Below are 15,609 nucleotides of genomic sequence, written 5' to 3'. Positions count from 1 at the left end.
TAGGTTATTCTTGTTGTTATTTGGACATTTTTTTTATTTAATTATAATTCTCTTTATTATAATTATAAACTTTTACAGTAATATTAAATTTAAAAACATTTTTAATCCTATAAAAAATGATATCAGTCCTAAATATGGAAGTTAATAGAAAAATTGTTTTGATACTTCAATCTTTGCCAAACAATTAAACAAGTTACTTTTAGAAAATTTACTCGGACCAAGCAAATGAAACGAAGGAATTCTCTGGGAACTGTTTGAGGATAATGGGGACGGGGCGACAGAGATTTTGGTAAAACCTCGCCCCTGGGTTCCCCGGGCCTCTGCTATGGTGGAGCCAGCTGAAAGTCTTAAACCAGTGAGTCAGTGAACGGTAGTCTGAAGGTAGCTTAATCGAAGGAAAAAACTGATGGGTTACGAGATTTCTGCCTTCGTCTTCAATAGCACCACTCCCACTCTCATCTCCTGCCCTGAAAATCACTCCCCACGCTGTCTTGTAATTCCTTCCTCCTCCTCTGCTTCTACGTTCTTACCTTCCAAGCTCTACCCTTGCTCCAAACACGAAGCTAGGAGATTAGCACGGCAGAATTTCGAACCCCAGACTCCCCTATATGGCGACCGACTCTGTGAGTATTCCTTGTTACTTTTAATGCTGTTTTGGTTTCCCTCGCGAGTTTTTACTTCTTTTTTTTTGGTTTCTTATCATGCTGTATTTTCCTTGTGCTCAAGATAGTATTGCGAAATGGAGTCCTCTATGTTTTTGTATTTTAATCGTATGCGTGTCACTGTTTACTAGATTTGGGTACTAATCTTAAGGGGGGTGCCAGCGAAGACCTATTCAAGAAGAATCTATTTTAATTGAAACCGGAAAAATGTTCGTGTTTTGTTTTGATTAAAAAGGAAAATTATCGTGTTACTTCTGTTTTTGTTGTTTCTTTGTGCCAGCAAACTGTGAGAAGAGCGTATGGCTGTATTCCCCCCCCCCCCCTCTTCTTCCTTGATGGTGTACTTGATGACCTTCTATTTTTTCCCCCTTTGAATGTATTTTTCATGGGTCACTAAAATGGGGGAAATGTGTTTAGGTCCACTAGCTAGCAATGTATCCTCTGCTCAAGTGGAAGAGCAAAAGGAGGTTGAAATTGTGGAGGGTTACAGTATGACCGAAATTTGTGACAGAATGATAGATGTGTTCATGAATGAGAAGACTAAATCAAAGGAATGGAGGAAGTATTTGGTATTTAGAGAAGAGTGGAATAAATATAAGGATAGCTTCTACAGAAGGTGCCAGAAAAGGGCAGACATGGAGATTGACCAAGTTAAGAAGCAAAAATTTATTTCATTGTGGAAAAAGATGAAGAAGGTAAAGCAATGCTATCAGTTTTTCTATGTTACGCCCCTTGCAATTTTGGATGCTAGGAAATTTAGTATTTTGGTCGTGACGGAAAATTAGGAAAAGCTAAGAATTATCTTCGTTCAAATTTAGTTTGAAAATGACATCTCAAAAGTTTTATTTGAACTGAATAAATGGGAGGAGATAATTTGTCTAGTGATTACCTCCTGAACTGAAAATGGCATCTTTTTTTCTTCTTTAGGTTTGACTTAACCTCTTTTCTAGTTGTAAGCTTTTTTAGAAGCCAGGAACCAAATAACTATCTCACATCTAGAGTCTAGACACTTGCTTGGTTTTAGAGCTTCCTCTTCGGTTCTACTTGATCAGGTTTAAGCATTGCAGATTGATGATGAAATGGAAGAACACAATGATCTACTCAAGGAGGTGCAAGATAGCCCTACTGATATAAATGCCATTGTTGCAAGGAGGCGTAAAGATTTTACAGGGGAATTCTTCCGTTACCTATCTCTCCTTTCAGACACATATGACACCTTGGAAGACCGAGATGGTAAGCATGTGAATGAAAGAATTAATTCAAATGTGGATTAATATTATGAATAAATAGTGATTGTAAATTAAATCTAGTAAACACTAGAAGGAAAGAGATGTCGCGTGATGGTTAAGGATACTTGTAATCAAAGTGCACAGCTCATAGTCTAAGAGGGGTGGGACATTCGAACTATATGTTTTGTAGAAACCGTGTAAAAATGAACTTTCTCCATTATGATGCATCCAAAAGAAAACCTAAGAATTATTTCTTAAGCTGCCTTCCTCAATTGATTGGCCCATTTGTTGTGCAGCAATTGCCAGGCTTGGGACTAGATGCTTGGCAGCTGTCAGTGCATATGACAACACTTTAGAGATTGTGGAGACGTTGGATCCTGCACAGGCCAAATTTGATGATATTCTCAACTCACCGTCAATTGATGCGGCATGTGAGAAGATCAAAAGCCTTGCAAAGGCAAAGGAACTTGATTCATCATTAATCCTCTTGATAAATAGTGCTTGGGCTAAAGCAAAAGAGTCTTCAACACTGAAAAATGAGGTACAATTTTAGAACACGATTTTCTGTGGATTTCTCCGGACTTGTGTTCCTGTTGCCATTTTCACTGAATTGATAGTGTTTATGTTAGGGTAGGATGGGAAGTTTTCAAGTCCTTTTCAATATAATAAAGTATAATCAGTATAAAAAGCTGAAACAAAGTAAAACTTTATGCTGCCAGGCTATTAAAATCTGGAGAAAATAATGCAGAACCAAATCATTTATCTTTTCAGCATAGAGCGCATGGAAGCTTAATTTTGCTTACTCAAGCCGAGAAGAAATATGTTTACACTAATTTTGCTTACTCAAGCCGAGAAGAAATATGTTTACACTCCTTCTGTGTGCTCAAACGACATTTTTCTATTCTCTGCAGGTGAAAGATATAATGTATCAATTGTACAAGACCACAAAGAGCAGTCTAAGGAGCATGGCTCCTAAAGAAATAAAGCTGCTTAAGCATCTGTTGAATATTGTAGACCCTGAGGAGAGATTCTCTGCATTAGCAACAGCTTTCTCCCCTGGTGATAAACATGAAACCATAGACCCTAATGCATTATACACGTAAGGGAACATCCTTTTGCTTCATTTTAAATTAGTGATTTTTATCATCACTCTCATTGGCTTCTCCTATTCTTGATTAAGCAGGACCCCGAAGGAGCTGCATAAGTGGGTTAAGATCATGCTTGACGCGTATCATTTGAATAAAGAAGAAACAGAGTTGAGGGAAGCCAAGCAGATAACTCAACCTGTGGTTATTCAGAGGCTCTTCATCCTCAAGGAAACTATTGAAGAAGAATATCTGGAAAAACGTACACTTCAAAAGTCTGATACAGAAAAAGACTCTAAATCAGAAGAAGAAGAAGAAGAGTTTTAAGGTACTTCACTTAAAAATGCAAATTACCCTGCCCACTCGCTTCATTGTTTCATGCCTTGAAAGTAAAAAGGGCAACAGGGAAAGCGGGGTCAAAGAAGGAAATGATCAAGTAAATGTGCGAAAGACGTTTTAAGTGGCTACTACTAGCAGCTGGGGCCACAACTTATCCGCATTGAAAGATATATGGGGGTGTAATCTACTTTTTTTACAATGACATTTAGGGGAATTAAATTTCAAGGGGTCATTAGTGTTAGGACAAGCCATGGTGTAATTTTTACTTTTGTCTCGTATTTAGAAGGATTTGTATCATGTTTCCTTCTTTTGCATGGCGAACATGTGGGGTTGTACTCATTTAAAAAGCTGTAATGTAAATAGTAAGCCTCCCACCAAAGCAAGGCTTTGGTTAAGCACTCTTGCCGTTTACCCAAATTTTCTCTGTTTATCACAGGAACCAAGCCCTCCACTTCTCGTGGTCTAATTCGTGAAGAAATTTTCAGTTAGTTCAGCGAGTCATCCCACAGGAAGATATCATCATTCATTATTGCACGAAACAGGTTCTTCATATTAGCCTGACAATGGGGGAACCAAAAGGGATATGCTTAGCTAGCTAGTTGGTCGGTTTCTCCTCGCTTTAAATCCAATTTAATACTTTGAGTGAGACCTTTGTAGTACCAGTTCGAGATATGGTTCGCCATAAATATGCCACAGCAGGTAGGACAGCCTATTCTGGAGGGTATAAGGTGTTCGAAATCATATTTTATGTACTCCAAAATTCCAATTCATTCTGAAACGGACTTTCGCATCTGCTCCCACCTCTCACGTTGGCCAAGGTGGGATAACAACTTATTCGAAGTATCTCTCTTGACAAACTTAAGTTCAAATCATTAAATTTCAAGAACCTAACTATTACCACCCTCATTTTCTTTTTATAAGAAAAATTTTCGAAAGGTCACTTATTCTTTTTTATAAGAAACGCCAACCACCTCTCTGTTATATATTTATTAGCATTCATTTTTATCCCCATTAACTATTATACCAATATACTCCTCCGGTCCTTAATATAGGACCCAATTGTTGAGTTAGTTTTGGTCTTAAATGTAAGACCCATTTCTCATATTTATCAATTTCTTCTAAATTACCCCTATAGAGACTCCCTCAACCATAATCAAGTAGTAGAAGAAGATGGGGTATTAAGAAAGATGATTATGATATTTTAGGAAGAACATGTGATATTTCTTATAATTAACTAACTTACCTAACATCATTAATCTAATCAAATTAGTTAAATGGGTCTTATATTAAGGACCGGAGGAGTAACTTTTTTGGTCAACCATTGTACTCATATTAATTTCAAGAACCTAACTATTAACGAACATGAACCATTATTTACATGAGAGGGATGAAGATCCATTTTCAGAAAAATAATTTGCATTTCTCCACACTTTCAGTATATTACTTGATTTGATTATTTGGATTATGGTTATTTATAATATCTTAGCCCATACAATGTCTAAAAAGATATTGAGATGGAAACAAAATCATAATTTTAAAAATATTTTTACGATATACCAAATAAATACATAAAAAAAATTTGTCTTAATTTGAAAAAAAAATATTGTTTAAAAACACTTGAATACCCCCAGATTGAATATGAAATGCGAAGGAATAAAGCTAGCTCGCAGTTCTACAAAAGTTGGTCGCAAAGCCATCACACAATATGGAAGAATTTAAGATCTGCTGGCATCCACTTGCCCCGGAAAAGGACCGTGGAAATTGACAATCTGACGTATACCGGGGGAAGTTATCTCATTCATTCACCATTAAATTCCAAGAATAAAATTGTTAATTATTAAAACTTACAGTCCATAAAATTGACTCAACCACGGAAAAAAAAAAAAACAAATCTAGCCGTATATTTCAAGACAGCCTCTTGGAAAAAATTAAAAATCAAATGCGAAATGTGAAAATAGACAGTTAATTCGCACTTGTCTTCTACAAAGTTCCTGCAACCAAACCCGTCACCATATTAAGATAATCCAATTTCTAAGAAAACACACAGGAAATTCACAATCTAACCGAAGCGCATACTAAACAGAGCGGTGCTTAATATGATAGCAGTTATTAAAAGTTTAAACTACACATAAGCTATAAAATCCAGAAGCAATACAATAATGACACTGACACTACACATATGTGTATATATATATAGTTAAGAGGATTATGTGAGATGAATAATCCCTTAATTATTGATTACATGAAAATAGGGAGTATGATCAGCTGATGAAGATGACGGAGGGATCGCAGCAGCACTCGTCGATGAGGCAGCAGCAACACAAGGCAGCAAGGCTGCCACAAAAAGAACAAGAAAACACAGATCACTATCCAAAACAAGAATTTTCTGTAAATTGATCCCATAATAATGTTCTTTTATAAGATGGTAAACATAAATAATAAAGCGGGAGGTTTTACCATCCTTCAAGGAAACCAGCCTGTCTTTTGGGTGGCGGCGCAGCGGCATACTGTGGTGGTGCCATCACCGGAGGACCCTGATAGTAACCTAGCACCAATTTTTTCCCCACCAACAAAGTTATTGCAGAAACCAAAAAGACCAAGCTAGAAACGAAAACTGTGATGGCGTTTTTAAAAGAAAGAAGAAACTGCATCAAGATATGAGATTATGAGGGAGGAAGAAGAGAAGTAGGTACCTTGATTAGGAGGAGGATAGGGATAACCGTACTTGGGGTCACTCATTTCTCAGTGAATCGGGGGAAAGGCACAAACTTTCTCTGTAGCGTTTTGTTGGGTTTAGAAGGCACCAGGACGATACAAAGTTTGGGATTTTATTGTGGGTTTTTGGCAAAGGTAAGCTTTCAATTCGCATGTTCCCCAGTTTCGACCTATATGTGTCATATTGCGTGTCAAGTTTTTCTTGTCCTCTCCCATTACTATTATTATTCTCCGTTCCCTCAGTTTCAATTGATAAATCCGGGTGATTCAAATTGAATTTTCTTTTTTTTATTTTATTTTGATTTTAAAAAATATTGTGATATATACTAAATTTAAAATAAGGATGATATCTTAACTTTTAATTTTTCAAAAAATATTTTTAGTTTAAAATAATTAGTTAACTATTGAAATTATACTCCTTCGATCCTACATATAAAACCTATTTTGTGGTACAAATTATTTAAACATCTTGCCTTGTTGTAGTTATGATTGGCATTGAAGCTAGTTCCTTCCCCAATGATAAGCATAAAATTTAATCATAAACTTGGTTTTAATTACAAAAATAAGATTTTAATTCATTTTATCTATTATTTTTATAATTTTTTTAAACTAATTTATATAATTTATAAATCAATATAGTATAATCTAATGTCTCGTTAAAACTAAGTAATTTATTTAAAATTTTTCATAAATCTAAATTAGTTAGGTATAACTCTAACATTAACATGGGATGAATAGAATTTAGAAGCAGGATTGCAGTTATTAAAAAGAAAATAAGTAAAGATAAGTAATGTTAATATTACCAGATTACAATCAAGATTCAACCATATCCGATGGAGAACCATAGCTCCAGGAATTTGATTGGAGGACTCCCACTTTCGTTCTGGGTCCACCCCACTGCGCCCCTTGACGGCGCCGTTAACGTTGAAATACGTGGAAAACAAAACGACGATTGCAACGAGACGTGTGGCAGATCAAGGTATGACGTGGAGGATTGCGTGACGGACAGGTGTCCAATTTTTAAAATTTGAAAAATTAAAATTAAAATAAAGACAAATTTATGTTATATCCACCCGAATGGAAAGAGTGAGCCGTCATTATGAATGTGGGCCCCGTGACAGCTCAGCTTGACCCTGATGTTGTATACTTGTATTGCGTAAATCGGGCGCCGCTTTATTACGGTGCTCCGTCCTAGTTTTTTAATAAAACGTTAATAACTAAATTACGATTTAAAATAATAAATATGTAAAAAATATTTTTTAAAAATATGCTTTTATTTATAAAGGGTAGGTATGAAAGAGAATTGAGGAAATTAAAGACAAAAGTGATAAAAACACATTAAATGTTTAGACAAATATAAGTGGGGTCTTACAAAAAAAGATTAAGGGTGTGTTTGGCAAGCACCCCAAACCATGGTTTGGGAAAAATGTTAGCCAAACACCCTTAAAAAAATCAAAACTATGGTTTGGGTTCAAAACTATGGTTTTGACTCCAAAACCATGGTTTTGGGAAAAGCAGAAATTTTTTACTTTGGAGAAAAAAGGTAGAATGTGAGAGCCTATAAGATATGTATCTTGTTGTTTTTTTTATAAACATATTAATCTTATATCTTATAAATATATATATACATATTAATTATTAATTATATTATCTTATATATTATTAATATATGTTAATAAAAAATATATTATTAACAATTTTATTCCTTCAAATTAAAATATATCATAAAATATATTTTTTCTATAATTATCATATTAATTTATGCCAATTTGTATATATAAAAAGTACTTCTAATAACAACTATCCAAACACTTACACTTCTCAAAATCACTTTTTCACAAAATCTATTCTTCCCAAAATCTATTTTTTCCAGAAGCTATTTTCCAGAAGCTATTCTTCAAACCATGGTTTGGTTTCATCCAAACACACCCTAAAAGGGTGTTTGAGAATTAGGAGAAGTGCTTTTTAAATGCACTTTTTTTTCAAATTGAGATAATCTCATCCATATATTTATTTCGCATATCGTAAAATAACTTCTGAAATCATAATTTAGTTTCCATCCAAACACCCCATAAGAAAACTTAAATTTCAGGTTCTTATAAAAAAGACCAGAAGGAGTATTACCTATGCTTTGTTCTTTTTCCACCTTTATTAATTACTATTACCTATTCAGTATTACAACTAATTCTTAATATAGGAGTTAGATAACTAATTTATTAATATTATAGAGGTTAGTTAAGTTAGTTATTTATAATAGGTGAGTTTTTTCTTTACTAAAATGCCTCATTAATCATATGCATTATAATAAAAATTCTTTAACGCATGTAATCTTCATGAAGAGTATTTTGGATAACAAATGAATAAATGTAAAAAACAGTAAATTGAGATTTTATATTTATAATTAAATTGAATTTTAAACTATTTTTTATATTTAGGATTGGAGTTGGTACTTCATAAAAATAATTTTTATACCACCTCAAATAAAGTTTGAATAGCCTTTTATGGGGAAAAAAACCATTTTAACATAAATTTGTTTAAATAATATATTACAAATTATTTTTAAAATATTTAAATTAAAAAAGCCTAAGGCCAAATACTAGAAATCGGGGGGGGGGGGGGAATTTGATTCAACTTTAAAATAATTTATAAACATTTTTTTTTTCATGTGATTTGGACTTGAGGTGATTTTCATGGTTAAAAGTGTCAATTTAGAATAGTTCCAATGCCATCGCAAACAAGCTTTAATAGAAGGAAAAAATAATGCAATACGAAGAAAGTGGAATAATAATAATGCAATGGGAAGATGTGAATGAAATAATAGTTTTGATTCTTTGTCGCCCTTCCAAATGCTTGTCTGCTTGACTTTAATGGCTGATGGGGCTGTGTTTGTTTCTCAAGGGGAAAAAAAAAAAAAACCTCAAGAATTTGACCAAGAATGAAGAAACCTAACCCCCTGGCCATAGCTGGAAACCGCAAGAAATGGAATAGAAGGGGGGAGGCTTTATTTGGTTCGGTTTCCTATTTGTGTAGCCTTTGTTTGACATTCATACCTTAGCTTTTCTTGTATTTTATTTCATCTTTACGTCTTCCTTATTCTTATTCTATAAGAAATTGTTGAGGCCTTTTCCTTTTCCTTTTCCTTTTCCTAATACATTTGTATTTTTGAATACTCAAATCACATAGAATGGGGTAAGTGAGTGACGATATGAAGACGACCAACAATAGAGATCTGAAAATTATAGGAAGCCTCATGAAAGGGACGGCAGGAAAACATGGTGTTCCCAAAAAAAAAAAAGTAATGAAGTTGGGTTCTTTTGTGTTGGTTTGCTTTCTTCACAACACCAGAAATATCATATCATCTAACACTGTCTCAAATACAATTATCTCTAATATAAGAATACATCCACCTGGCAAAAAAAAAAACTATTTATAATGCATTATTAACCATTTTATAAAAATCAAGAAAAGGTAGTTAAATCATTAAGAATTAGATAAACATGTTATACTCTTTCATTACAGTCGATAACCATGCAGATTGAATCCTAATGCCTTCTGGATGACAAAGCTTCTGCCCTATATTACTCTGAATATCTCAAATAGAAACTTCCAGGGAGGTTGGAATTTTCATCCAACCTTGCCAGTCCTCAGAATTTCGCTTCTGTTAGGCATTTCAATTTCTTTATTACTAAGCCTAATTTTACAAATCCGGATAGTTAGTTCAATTACGAAATTGATGAATTCCTTAGACTTTAAACCATTTGTCCTTTAAAATTTATTAAAGTAAATCAGTTTAAAAATCAAACAAGGATCTGATTTTTTTTTCCCTTTTCAATTTACACAAAAAAAACATTATATTGTAAGATTAAAACAACATATTTCATAAATTTTTTGACCAGGGAACATATTTCATAAATTTAATATATAAAACAATGTCCTCATTGACTGTTAGAATGCTCATACAAATTATGAAGACCACAAGCCATGGGCCCACCCATGTGCTTTGAGGGCATTCTAGAATGTGGTTCAATGAGATGAGACACTGTTGCATGATATAAGCGAAATAATGAAAGAATTGATCCAATTATTTAAGAAACTATCAACATAATGGATGGCGTAAGCGTAACAATTATTAACTCCACTATCAATTTGGATTAGTTTCTTTAATAACAAATTACTGCTTTCTGTCCTTAATATAAGAGTTAGTTAACTAATTTGAGTAGATTAAGAAAATTTGTTAAGTTAGTTATTTTTAATAAATATATGTCATCTTTTCTGAAATATTATTGCTAACCATATGCATTGCTTACAACTATCATTTGAACATTTAACATGTCCAACTATTATAGGAACTATTTTAAAAAAATGAACAAATATAATAGACAAAATGGATTAAGATTTTATATTTATGACCAAATTAAAATTAAACTAACTCTTATATTAAGGACGGGGTAGTATTATCCGTGTCAATTTTTTTTTTTGCCTCGAAATCAAAACCGTCTCTATGTGTTTGTATGTGTGCGGGATTAAAAAAAAAAAAAGTTAATAATCTCGTTGCTCATTAAAAGTCCAACCACTCCATTACAATTTCCCTTCTCGCTTGTTTTTCTAATGGAAAAGGGATTGTAGACATTACAATCGGCAATTAGACTAATTCAAATCAATCAGAGAAGAATAGAACAATAAAAAAAAACCAGCAAAGTTCTACTGCATTTTTTTATAACTCTTAACTCAAAACCTCTTGTTAAGTTGATATATCTCCCTATCAGTTCAATTTTCTATTATAAGCATTGATACTATTCTATTAGAGCCAATCAGGTTCGACTTATTGTTGAACATTGAATGTGAGTAACTCTTAGCAGGAATTTAAGTATTAGTTTATAACATTATGAATAATTAACCCCTTCTGCTAGATCAATTCCTTCCCTATCAGTTGAATTAAGTGCTTGATACTAACAATGGGCGACAATTTTTCTTCTTCTTCTTGTTTTGTTTTGTTTTTCTTTTTATTGGTTATTTGAGCTCTAAGAGAAAAATTAGTGAAGGATATGGGATTAAACTTTTTCTTCGGTATAGTTATGGGCTTCAGGTTTATTTCAACAGAATATACCTGATTTGAGGCCCGTTTAACTTGGTTCACTTGGCCCAGAGAAAAAATTTAGTTCACAAAATCAGCATCAATAAACTCCTGAAAGACATAGGCCTGACAAGATTCAGACATTCCGTACATACTACGGAATCACAATTTGTATCAGATTTTTTAATTCCTTATATCATTTTTCTTATTTTGTGACTGTTCCTTTTTTTTTTTTGAAAACTGTGCTTTTTTCTTCTAAAACATACACAACCTATTTATATCTATAAATTAAAAATAGAAAATGTGTAAGAAACGACATGTAAAGTATAAATAATGCATGGAGGTAAATTATAAATAATATGGCTTTTCTTGAACACAGGCTCCTGAAATGATTCGTTAGACGCAGACAGCAACTAATGTGGTGTTTGTTGATAATCTCAAGTTTTTCCATTTGTTTGATCTAATCGTCACATGCATGAAAAATTTGACAGTGAACATAGGAATGTGTTAAAGTCTTAAATTTAATATTCAATACGTAAAGGAATAAGTAATAAAAGAGTTGAAATAGTAATCATAAAAAGGATTATCTTTGATACTCTCTCGTGCGTTGGCATGGATCAAAACTACTTTAATTTAATTGAATCATTCACACGCACACAATATCTCCGATTCTTAATATAAGATCTAATTGATTAATTTAGATATTAAAAAAGCTGCTAAATTAAGTTAAAATATTTATATTTATAATTTTTCTCTAAACTAATTTGTCTTACTTATAAATTAATATATAATCTAATAATACACATAAGTATTTTAAAAAGTTCATGCAACATATGCTATAATTAAGTAATATACCAACTTTCTTAATCTTCTCAAATTAGTCAGCTAAATATTATATTAAGGACCAGAAGTAGTACACACACATATATATGATTTTAATTAGTTGCAACGCAAGAGTAATTAAGTAAGGGGAATCTAATTATGATGGCTGCAGGCTGATGGAAATTACTGGGAGTAGAAGAAAGTTAAAGCCATTATTTCCTTAATCATAGTGTTAAGGAAGACATGACACATGTGAGTTTGACAAAAAGGTCCTGGTAATTATGATTAATGTTAATCCAAGTCGGTAGAGGCGACATGTGAAAGCGAACATAAAAAGACATGGAAGTTTCAATCAAGCCTTCATAGAAAGTAATAAACCCTTGCTATACGACGCAGGCTCCACACATCCATCAAAGCTAGCTTTTATAAACCTACCCAAAAAACCAAAACCCAATAAAGTTTGTAATCATATGATGAAGATAATAGACATCTGTAGCCAATGGATGATGACAATTGCATACTTAATCGTCTTCAAGTTTTTTTTTTCTTTGTTCGTGTTTGGGGCCTTTAATATATTTCTATTTAATTTCCTTTGTAATTTCTCAACTTCTTAAATGATTTTTCTTCTTTTGATCATTAAATTATATATAAAATTAGTGATGGCATTTTGATATCTTATTATGATAAAACGGAGTAATTTTAATTCTTTATTTTATGATTTTACAAAAGAAAATAAATCAATATTGCACAATTTTAAAGTATTATTTCAAAGTTCATAGAAAATTACAAATTTTACGGTCAAAATATCATTCGTTTTATATAATTTTAACGATAAAAAATTATTTGGAAGGCTAAGACGTTACGGGGGAAAAAAAATTAAAAGAAGAAACGTTAAAAATCTCAAATCTAATCCATGTGCCGTGTCATCACCATTTAACAGAAGAAACAAGAGCAGATGATACCAAAATACAAAAACCAAAAGATGATGGGCTACAATCGAACAAAGTAAGGTGTGGTCATTTAATTAAGAAGCCTTTTGGATGGATTTGCATTAAAGTCCTAACTGAACAATCATGGCAAGCTGGATGTTGTAATCATAATCAAGACACTATCATTAGCCAGTTTTTAGAAGCATCTTCAAGGGACTCTCTCTATCCATCTAGGGTCTAGCCAGTGGCCACTTGTTTCAATCAGATTAAACTCTCACCAGTTTATGTTACGTTTATTTATTTATTTTATTTCCCACAACAAAGGAACTTCTCGATCTTAGGTGAAAAACAACAGTGTTCAACTTTAACATTGACTTCTGCAAAAAGGTAAACACGTAAATACGTAGACACATGCCTTTGACTTCACTTTTCCTTTTTGGTTCAGCCTTCAGCTGATCAAATGATTGTGTTATTAGGAAATTAGATCATATATATATATATATATATATATATATTCTTCTCATCATTGCCTACACCAAGCCTTTTCATTCATATATTATACACATGCTGCTCAAATTTTGCCGCCATCAGTTAGTACTCCATTTGATCATAAATGTGAAGATTATGTCACCAATTTAGATTGAATTAGTTATTTGTAAAGAAAAAATTATTCTCATATGAAACTAAACTTCCATGCGTGCAACAACAGGAATAGTTTGAAAAAATTATAAATCTGAAAACAAAATGAATTATGACCTTATATTTTAAAAATAAATCAAGCATTTCAAATAATTCTCAATTTTATGTACAACAGTTGAGCATAAAAAGACTTTATTTAAGTTGAAACCGTCAAAATCAACTATTGTTAATAGTTAATACTGTCTCTGATTTTTTTTGGATACAATATCTCTGATTTTTAATATAGGAGTTACTTGATTAATTTGGATAGATAAATAAAATTATATTATTAATTAGTTATAATAGATGTCCCCTAACATGCAATGTTAATTGCATTATATATAAGTCTATAAATTAGGCAAATTAGCTTGAGCAGAGATTATAAACATAATAGACAAAACGGTTCAAAATCTTATATTTAAGATCAAACACAACTGTTCAACTAACTCCTATATTAAGGACAAGAAAGTTTAATATAAGAGTTAGTTGACTAATTTGGATAGATTAAAAAAATTAAATTAATTAGTTAGTTATAATAGATGTCACTTGATCTCTTTAAAATGATAACATTCAACATTAATTACATATTATATAAGTCTATAAATTAGGTAAATGAGCTTGAGAAAAAAATTATAAATAGAATAGACAAAATGAATCAAAATCTTATATTTCAAATACAATTCTTCAACTAATTTCCATATTAAGGACAAGAGAGATCGATAATTTTCAAATGGTAGTTACACGAATGAAATTAGGAGGCAAATTCAATCACTAATTCGTCTTGACTCTTGCTTGAACCGCAATTTATTGCCATACTTTATTTAATCTTCCATGTGATGGCCGCTATTAATATGAGATTTGTCAAGCCCTTGCGTGTGTGAACAAAAACATTACTCAGAACCTTGACTTATAACAATTCTTTATTTTTGGAATTATTATCTACGTGTATAGGAGCGAACATGGCTAGAATTTATAATTTCATGTGCATCTTGACTTGGAAGAAATGATGAATCGTAATATGCTTTTAATTATTATCTTAAAATTAATAATGTAACAAGCAGAAACACTGGCCTATGCAAAGATAATTTACATACGAAGGGAAATTGCAAGCAATATATATTATTTTGAATCCTAAACATAAGCACTAGATAAATGGTTCATTTTAATTCTAAATAAAAAACCTTAATCTATTTTGCCCATCAAGTATATAATTTTTCTCCAAAGTATTTCTGCTGAGATCATATATTAAGGAGACTCCCAATTAATTCCAATACACATAACTAAAGAGGATAATTTAAAAAAACTAGAATGTATATTTATTATAAACAACTAACTTAACTAATTGTCTTAATATTCATAAATTAATTATATAACTTTTATGTTAAAGACCAAAAGTAGTATAACTGTAGAAGAGTTGGCAAATATAATGAATATTGATGAGCAGCAAGCTCCATACATATATATATATATATATATATATGTGGTATCATGATATTGGCCAGTTGTGATCACTATAAGCCAATGAAGTTGATGTGCTTTGGTTGCAGATAGACCAAGCAACAACTTGACCATTCCGCAAGTTTAGCCGATAAAACACTCTCTACTCTCACACACAAAACAAAGTGTGCGTCTGTCTCTATATGCATGCGTGCTTGTCTCCATCTATTTGTTTGCGCTTTGCAGATTAGCTGCCAGAAGATCCATTGTTGACTTCAAAGTGTTTTGAGGCGTATGTTAATTAAAGAGTCGCGAAAGACTTTTTGAGTTTAAATCAGACTTGAGCTTTATTCTTGTCAGAAAAAATAGATAGAAGAGGGGAGAAACACGCAACGTTAATGCTCATATATGGTTTAGCCTACCAGAATCTGGATCAGGATGGCATAACAAAGGTACTCACAAAGAGAGAAAGAGAAGGACAAAAAGCCAGAAAAATTAAAATCAACGATTGGGGTGAGAAATAACTGAGAGAAGCTTCGATCATATATTATTCGCAAGATTAGTATCAAGAAATCATCAGTAAACTACCAATGTTGCTTTTTATTTTTTTCTTGCCTTTTTTTTAAACGGTAGTTTGCG

General features: G+C 32.2%; 1 protein-coding gene and 1 long non-coding RNA gene across 2 annotated transcripts; one reads left to right on the top strand and one right to left on the bottom strand.

Annotated features, from left to right (window-relative positions):
* Positions 1–303: 303 nt before the first annotated feature.
* On the top strand, positions 304–3,732 carry LOC114745460 (uncharacterized protein At4g37920). Its single transcript, XM_028933615.1, has 6 exons — positions 304–623; positions 1,080–1,357; positions 1,730–1,895; positions 2,188–2,432; positions 2,803–2,990; positions 3,075–3,732. Exons 1-6 carry the CDS (start codon positions 407–409, stop codon positions 3,301–3,303), a joined length of 1,323 nt encoding a protein of 440 aa, XP_028789448.1. The 5' UTR covers positions 304–406; the 3' UTR covers positions 3,304–3,732.
* Positions 3,733–5,343: 1,611 nt separating this feature from the next.
* On the bottom strand, positions 5,344–6,173 carry LOC114745461 (uncharacterized). The gene is made up of 3 exons (XR_003740204.1): positions 6,009–6,173; positions 5,773–5,860; positions 5,344–5,649 (listed from the first exon to the last, which is right to left on the bottom strand). It is a non-coding gene; the product is annotated as an uncharacterized LOC114745461 (long non-coding RNA).
* Between the last annotated feature and the right edge of the window lie 9,436 nt (positions 6,174–15,609).

The sequence above is a fragment of the Neltuma alba genome, unplaced genomic scaffold, assembly GCF_004799145.2.
Source record: "Neltuma alba isolate B1F8T4 unplaced genomic scaffold, ASM479914v2 tig00004684_pilon, whole genome shotgun sequence".
Taxonomy (NCBI): Eukaryota; Viridiplantae; Streptophyta; class Magnoliopsida; order Fabales; family Fabaceae; genus Neltuma; species Neltuma alba.
The sequence above is the reverse complement of the archived record's forward strand: the minus strand, read 5'-3'. Positions and strand labels throughout refer to the sequence as shown.

Bases quoted from the DNA above. Each gene is read 5' to 3' on its own strand.
- LOC114745460 (XM_028933615.1), top strand. From the start codon at position 407: ATGGGTTACGAGATTTCTGCCTTCGTCTTCAATAGCACCACTCCCACT. The intron at 1,896-2,187 runs GTAAGCATGTGA...TTTGTTGTGCAG, and splicing joins CACCTTGGAAGACCGAGATG to CAATTGCCAGGCTTGGGACT. The intron at 2,433-2,802 runs GTACAATTTTAG...TATTCTCTGCAG, and splicing joins CTTCAACACTGAAAAATGAG to GTGAAAGATATAATGTATCA.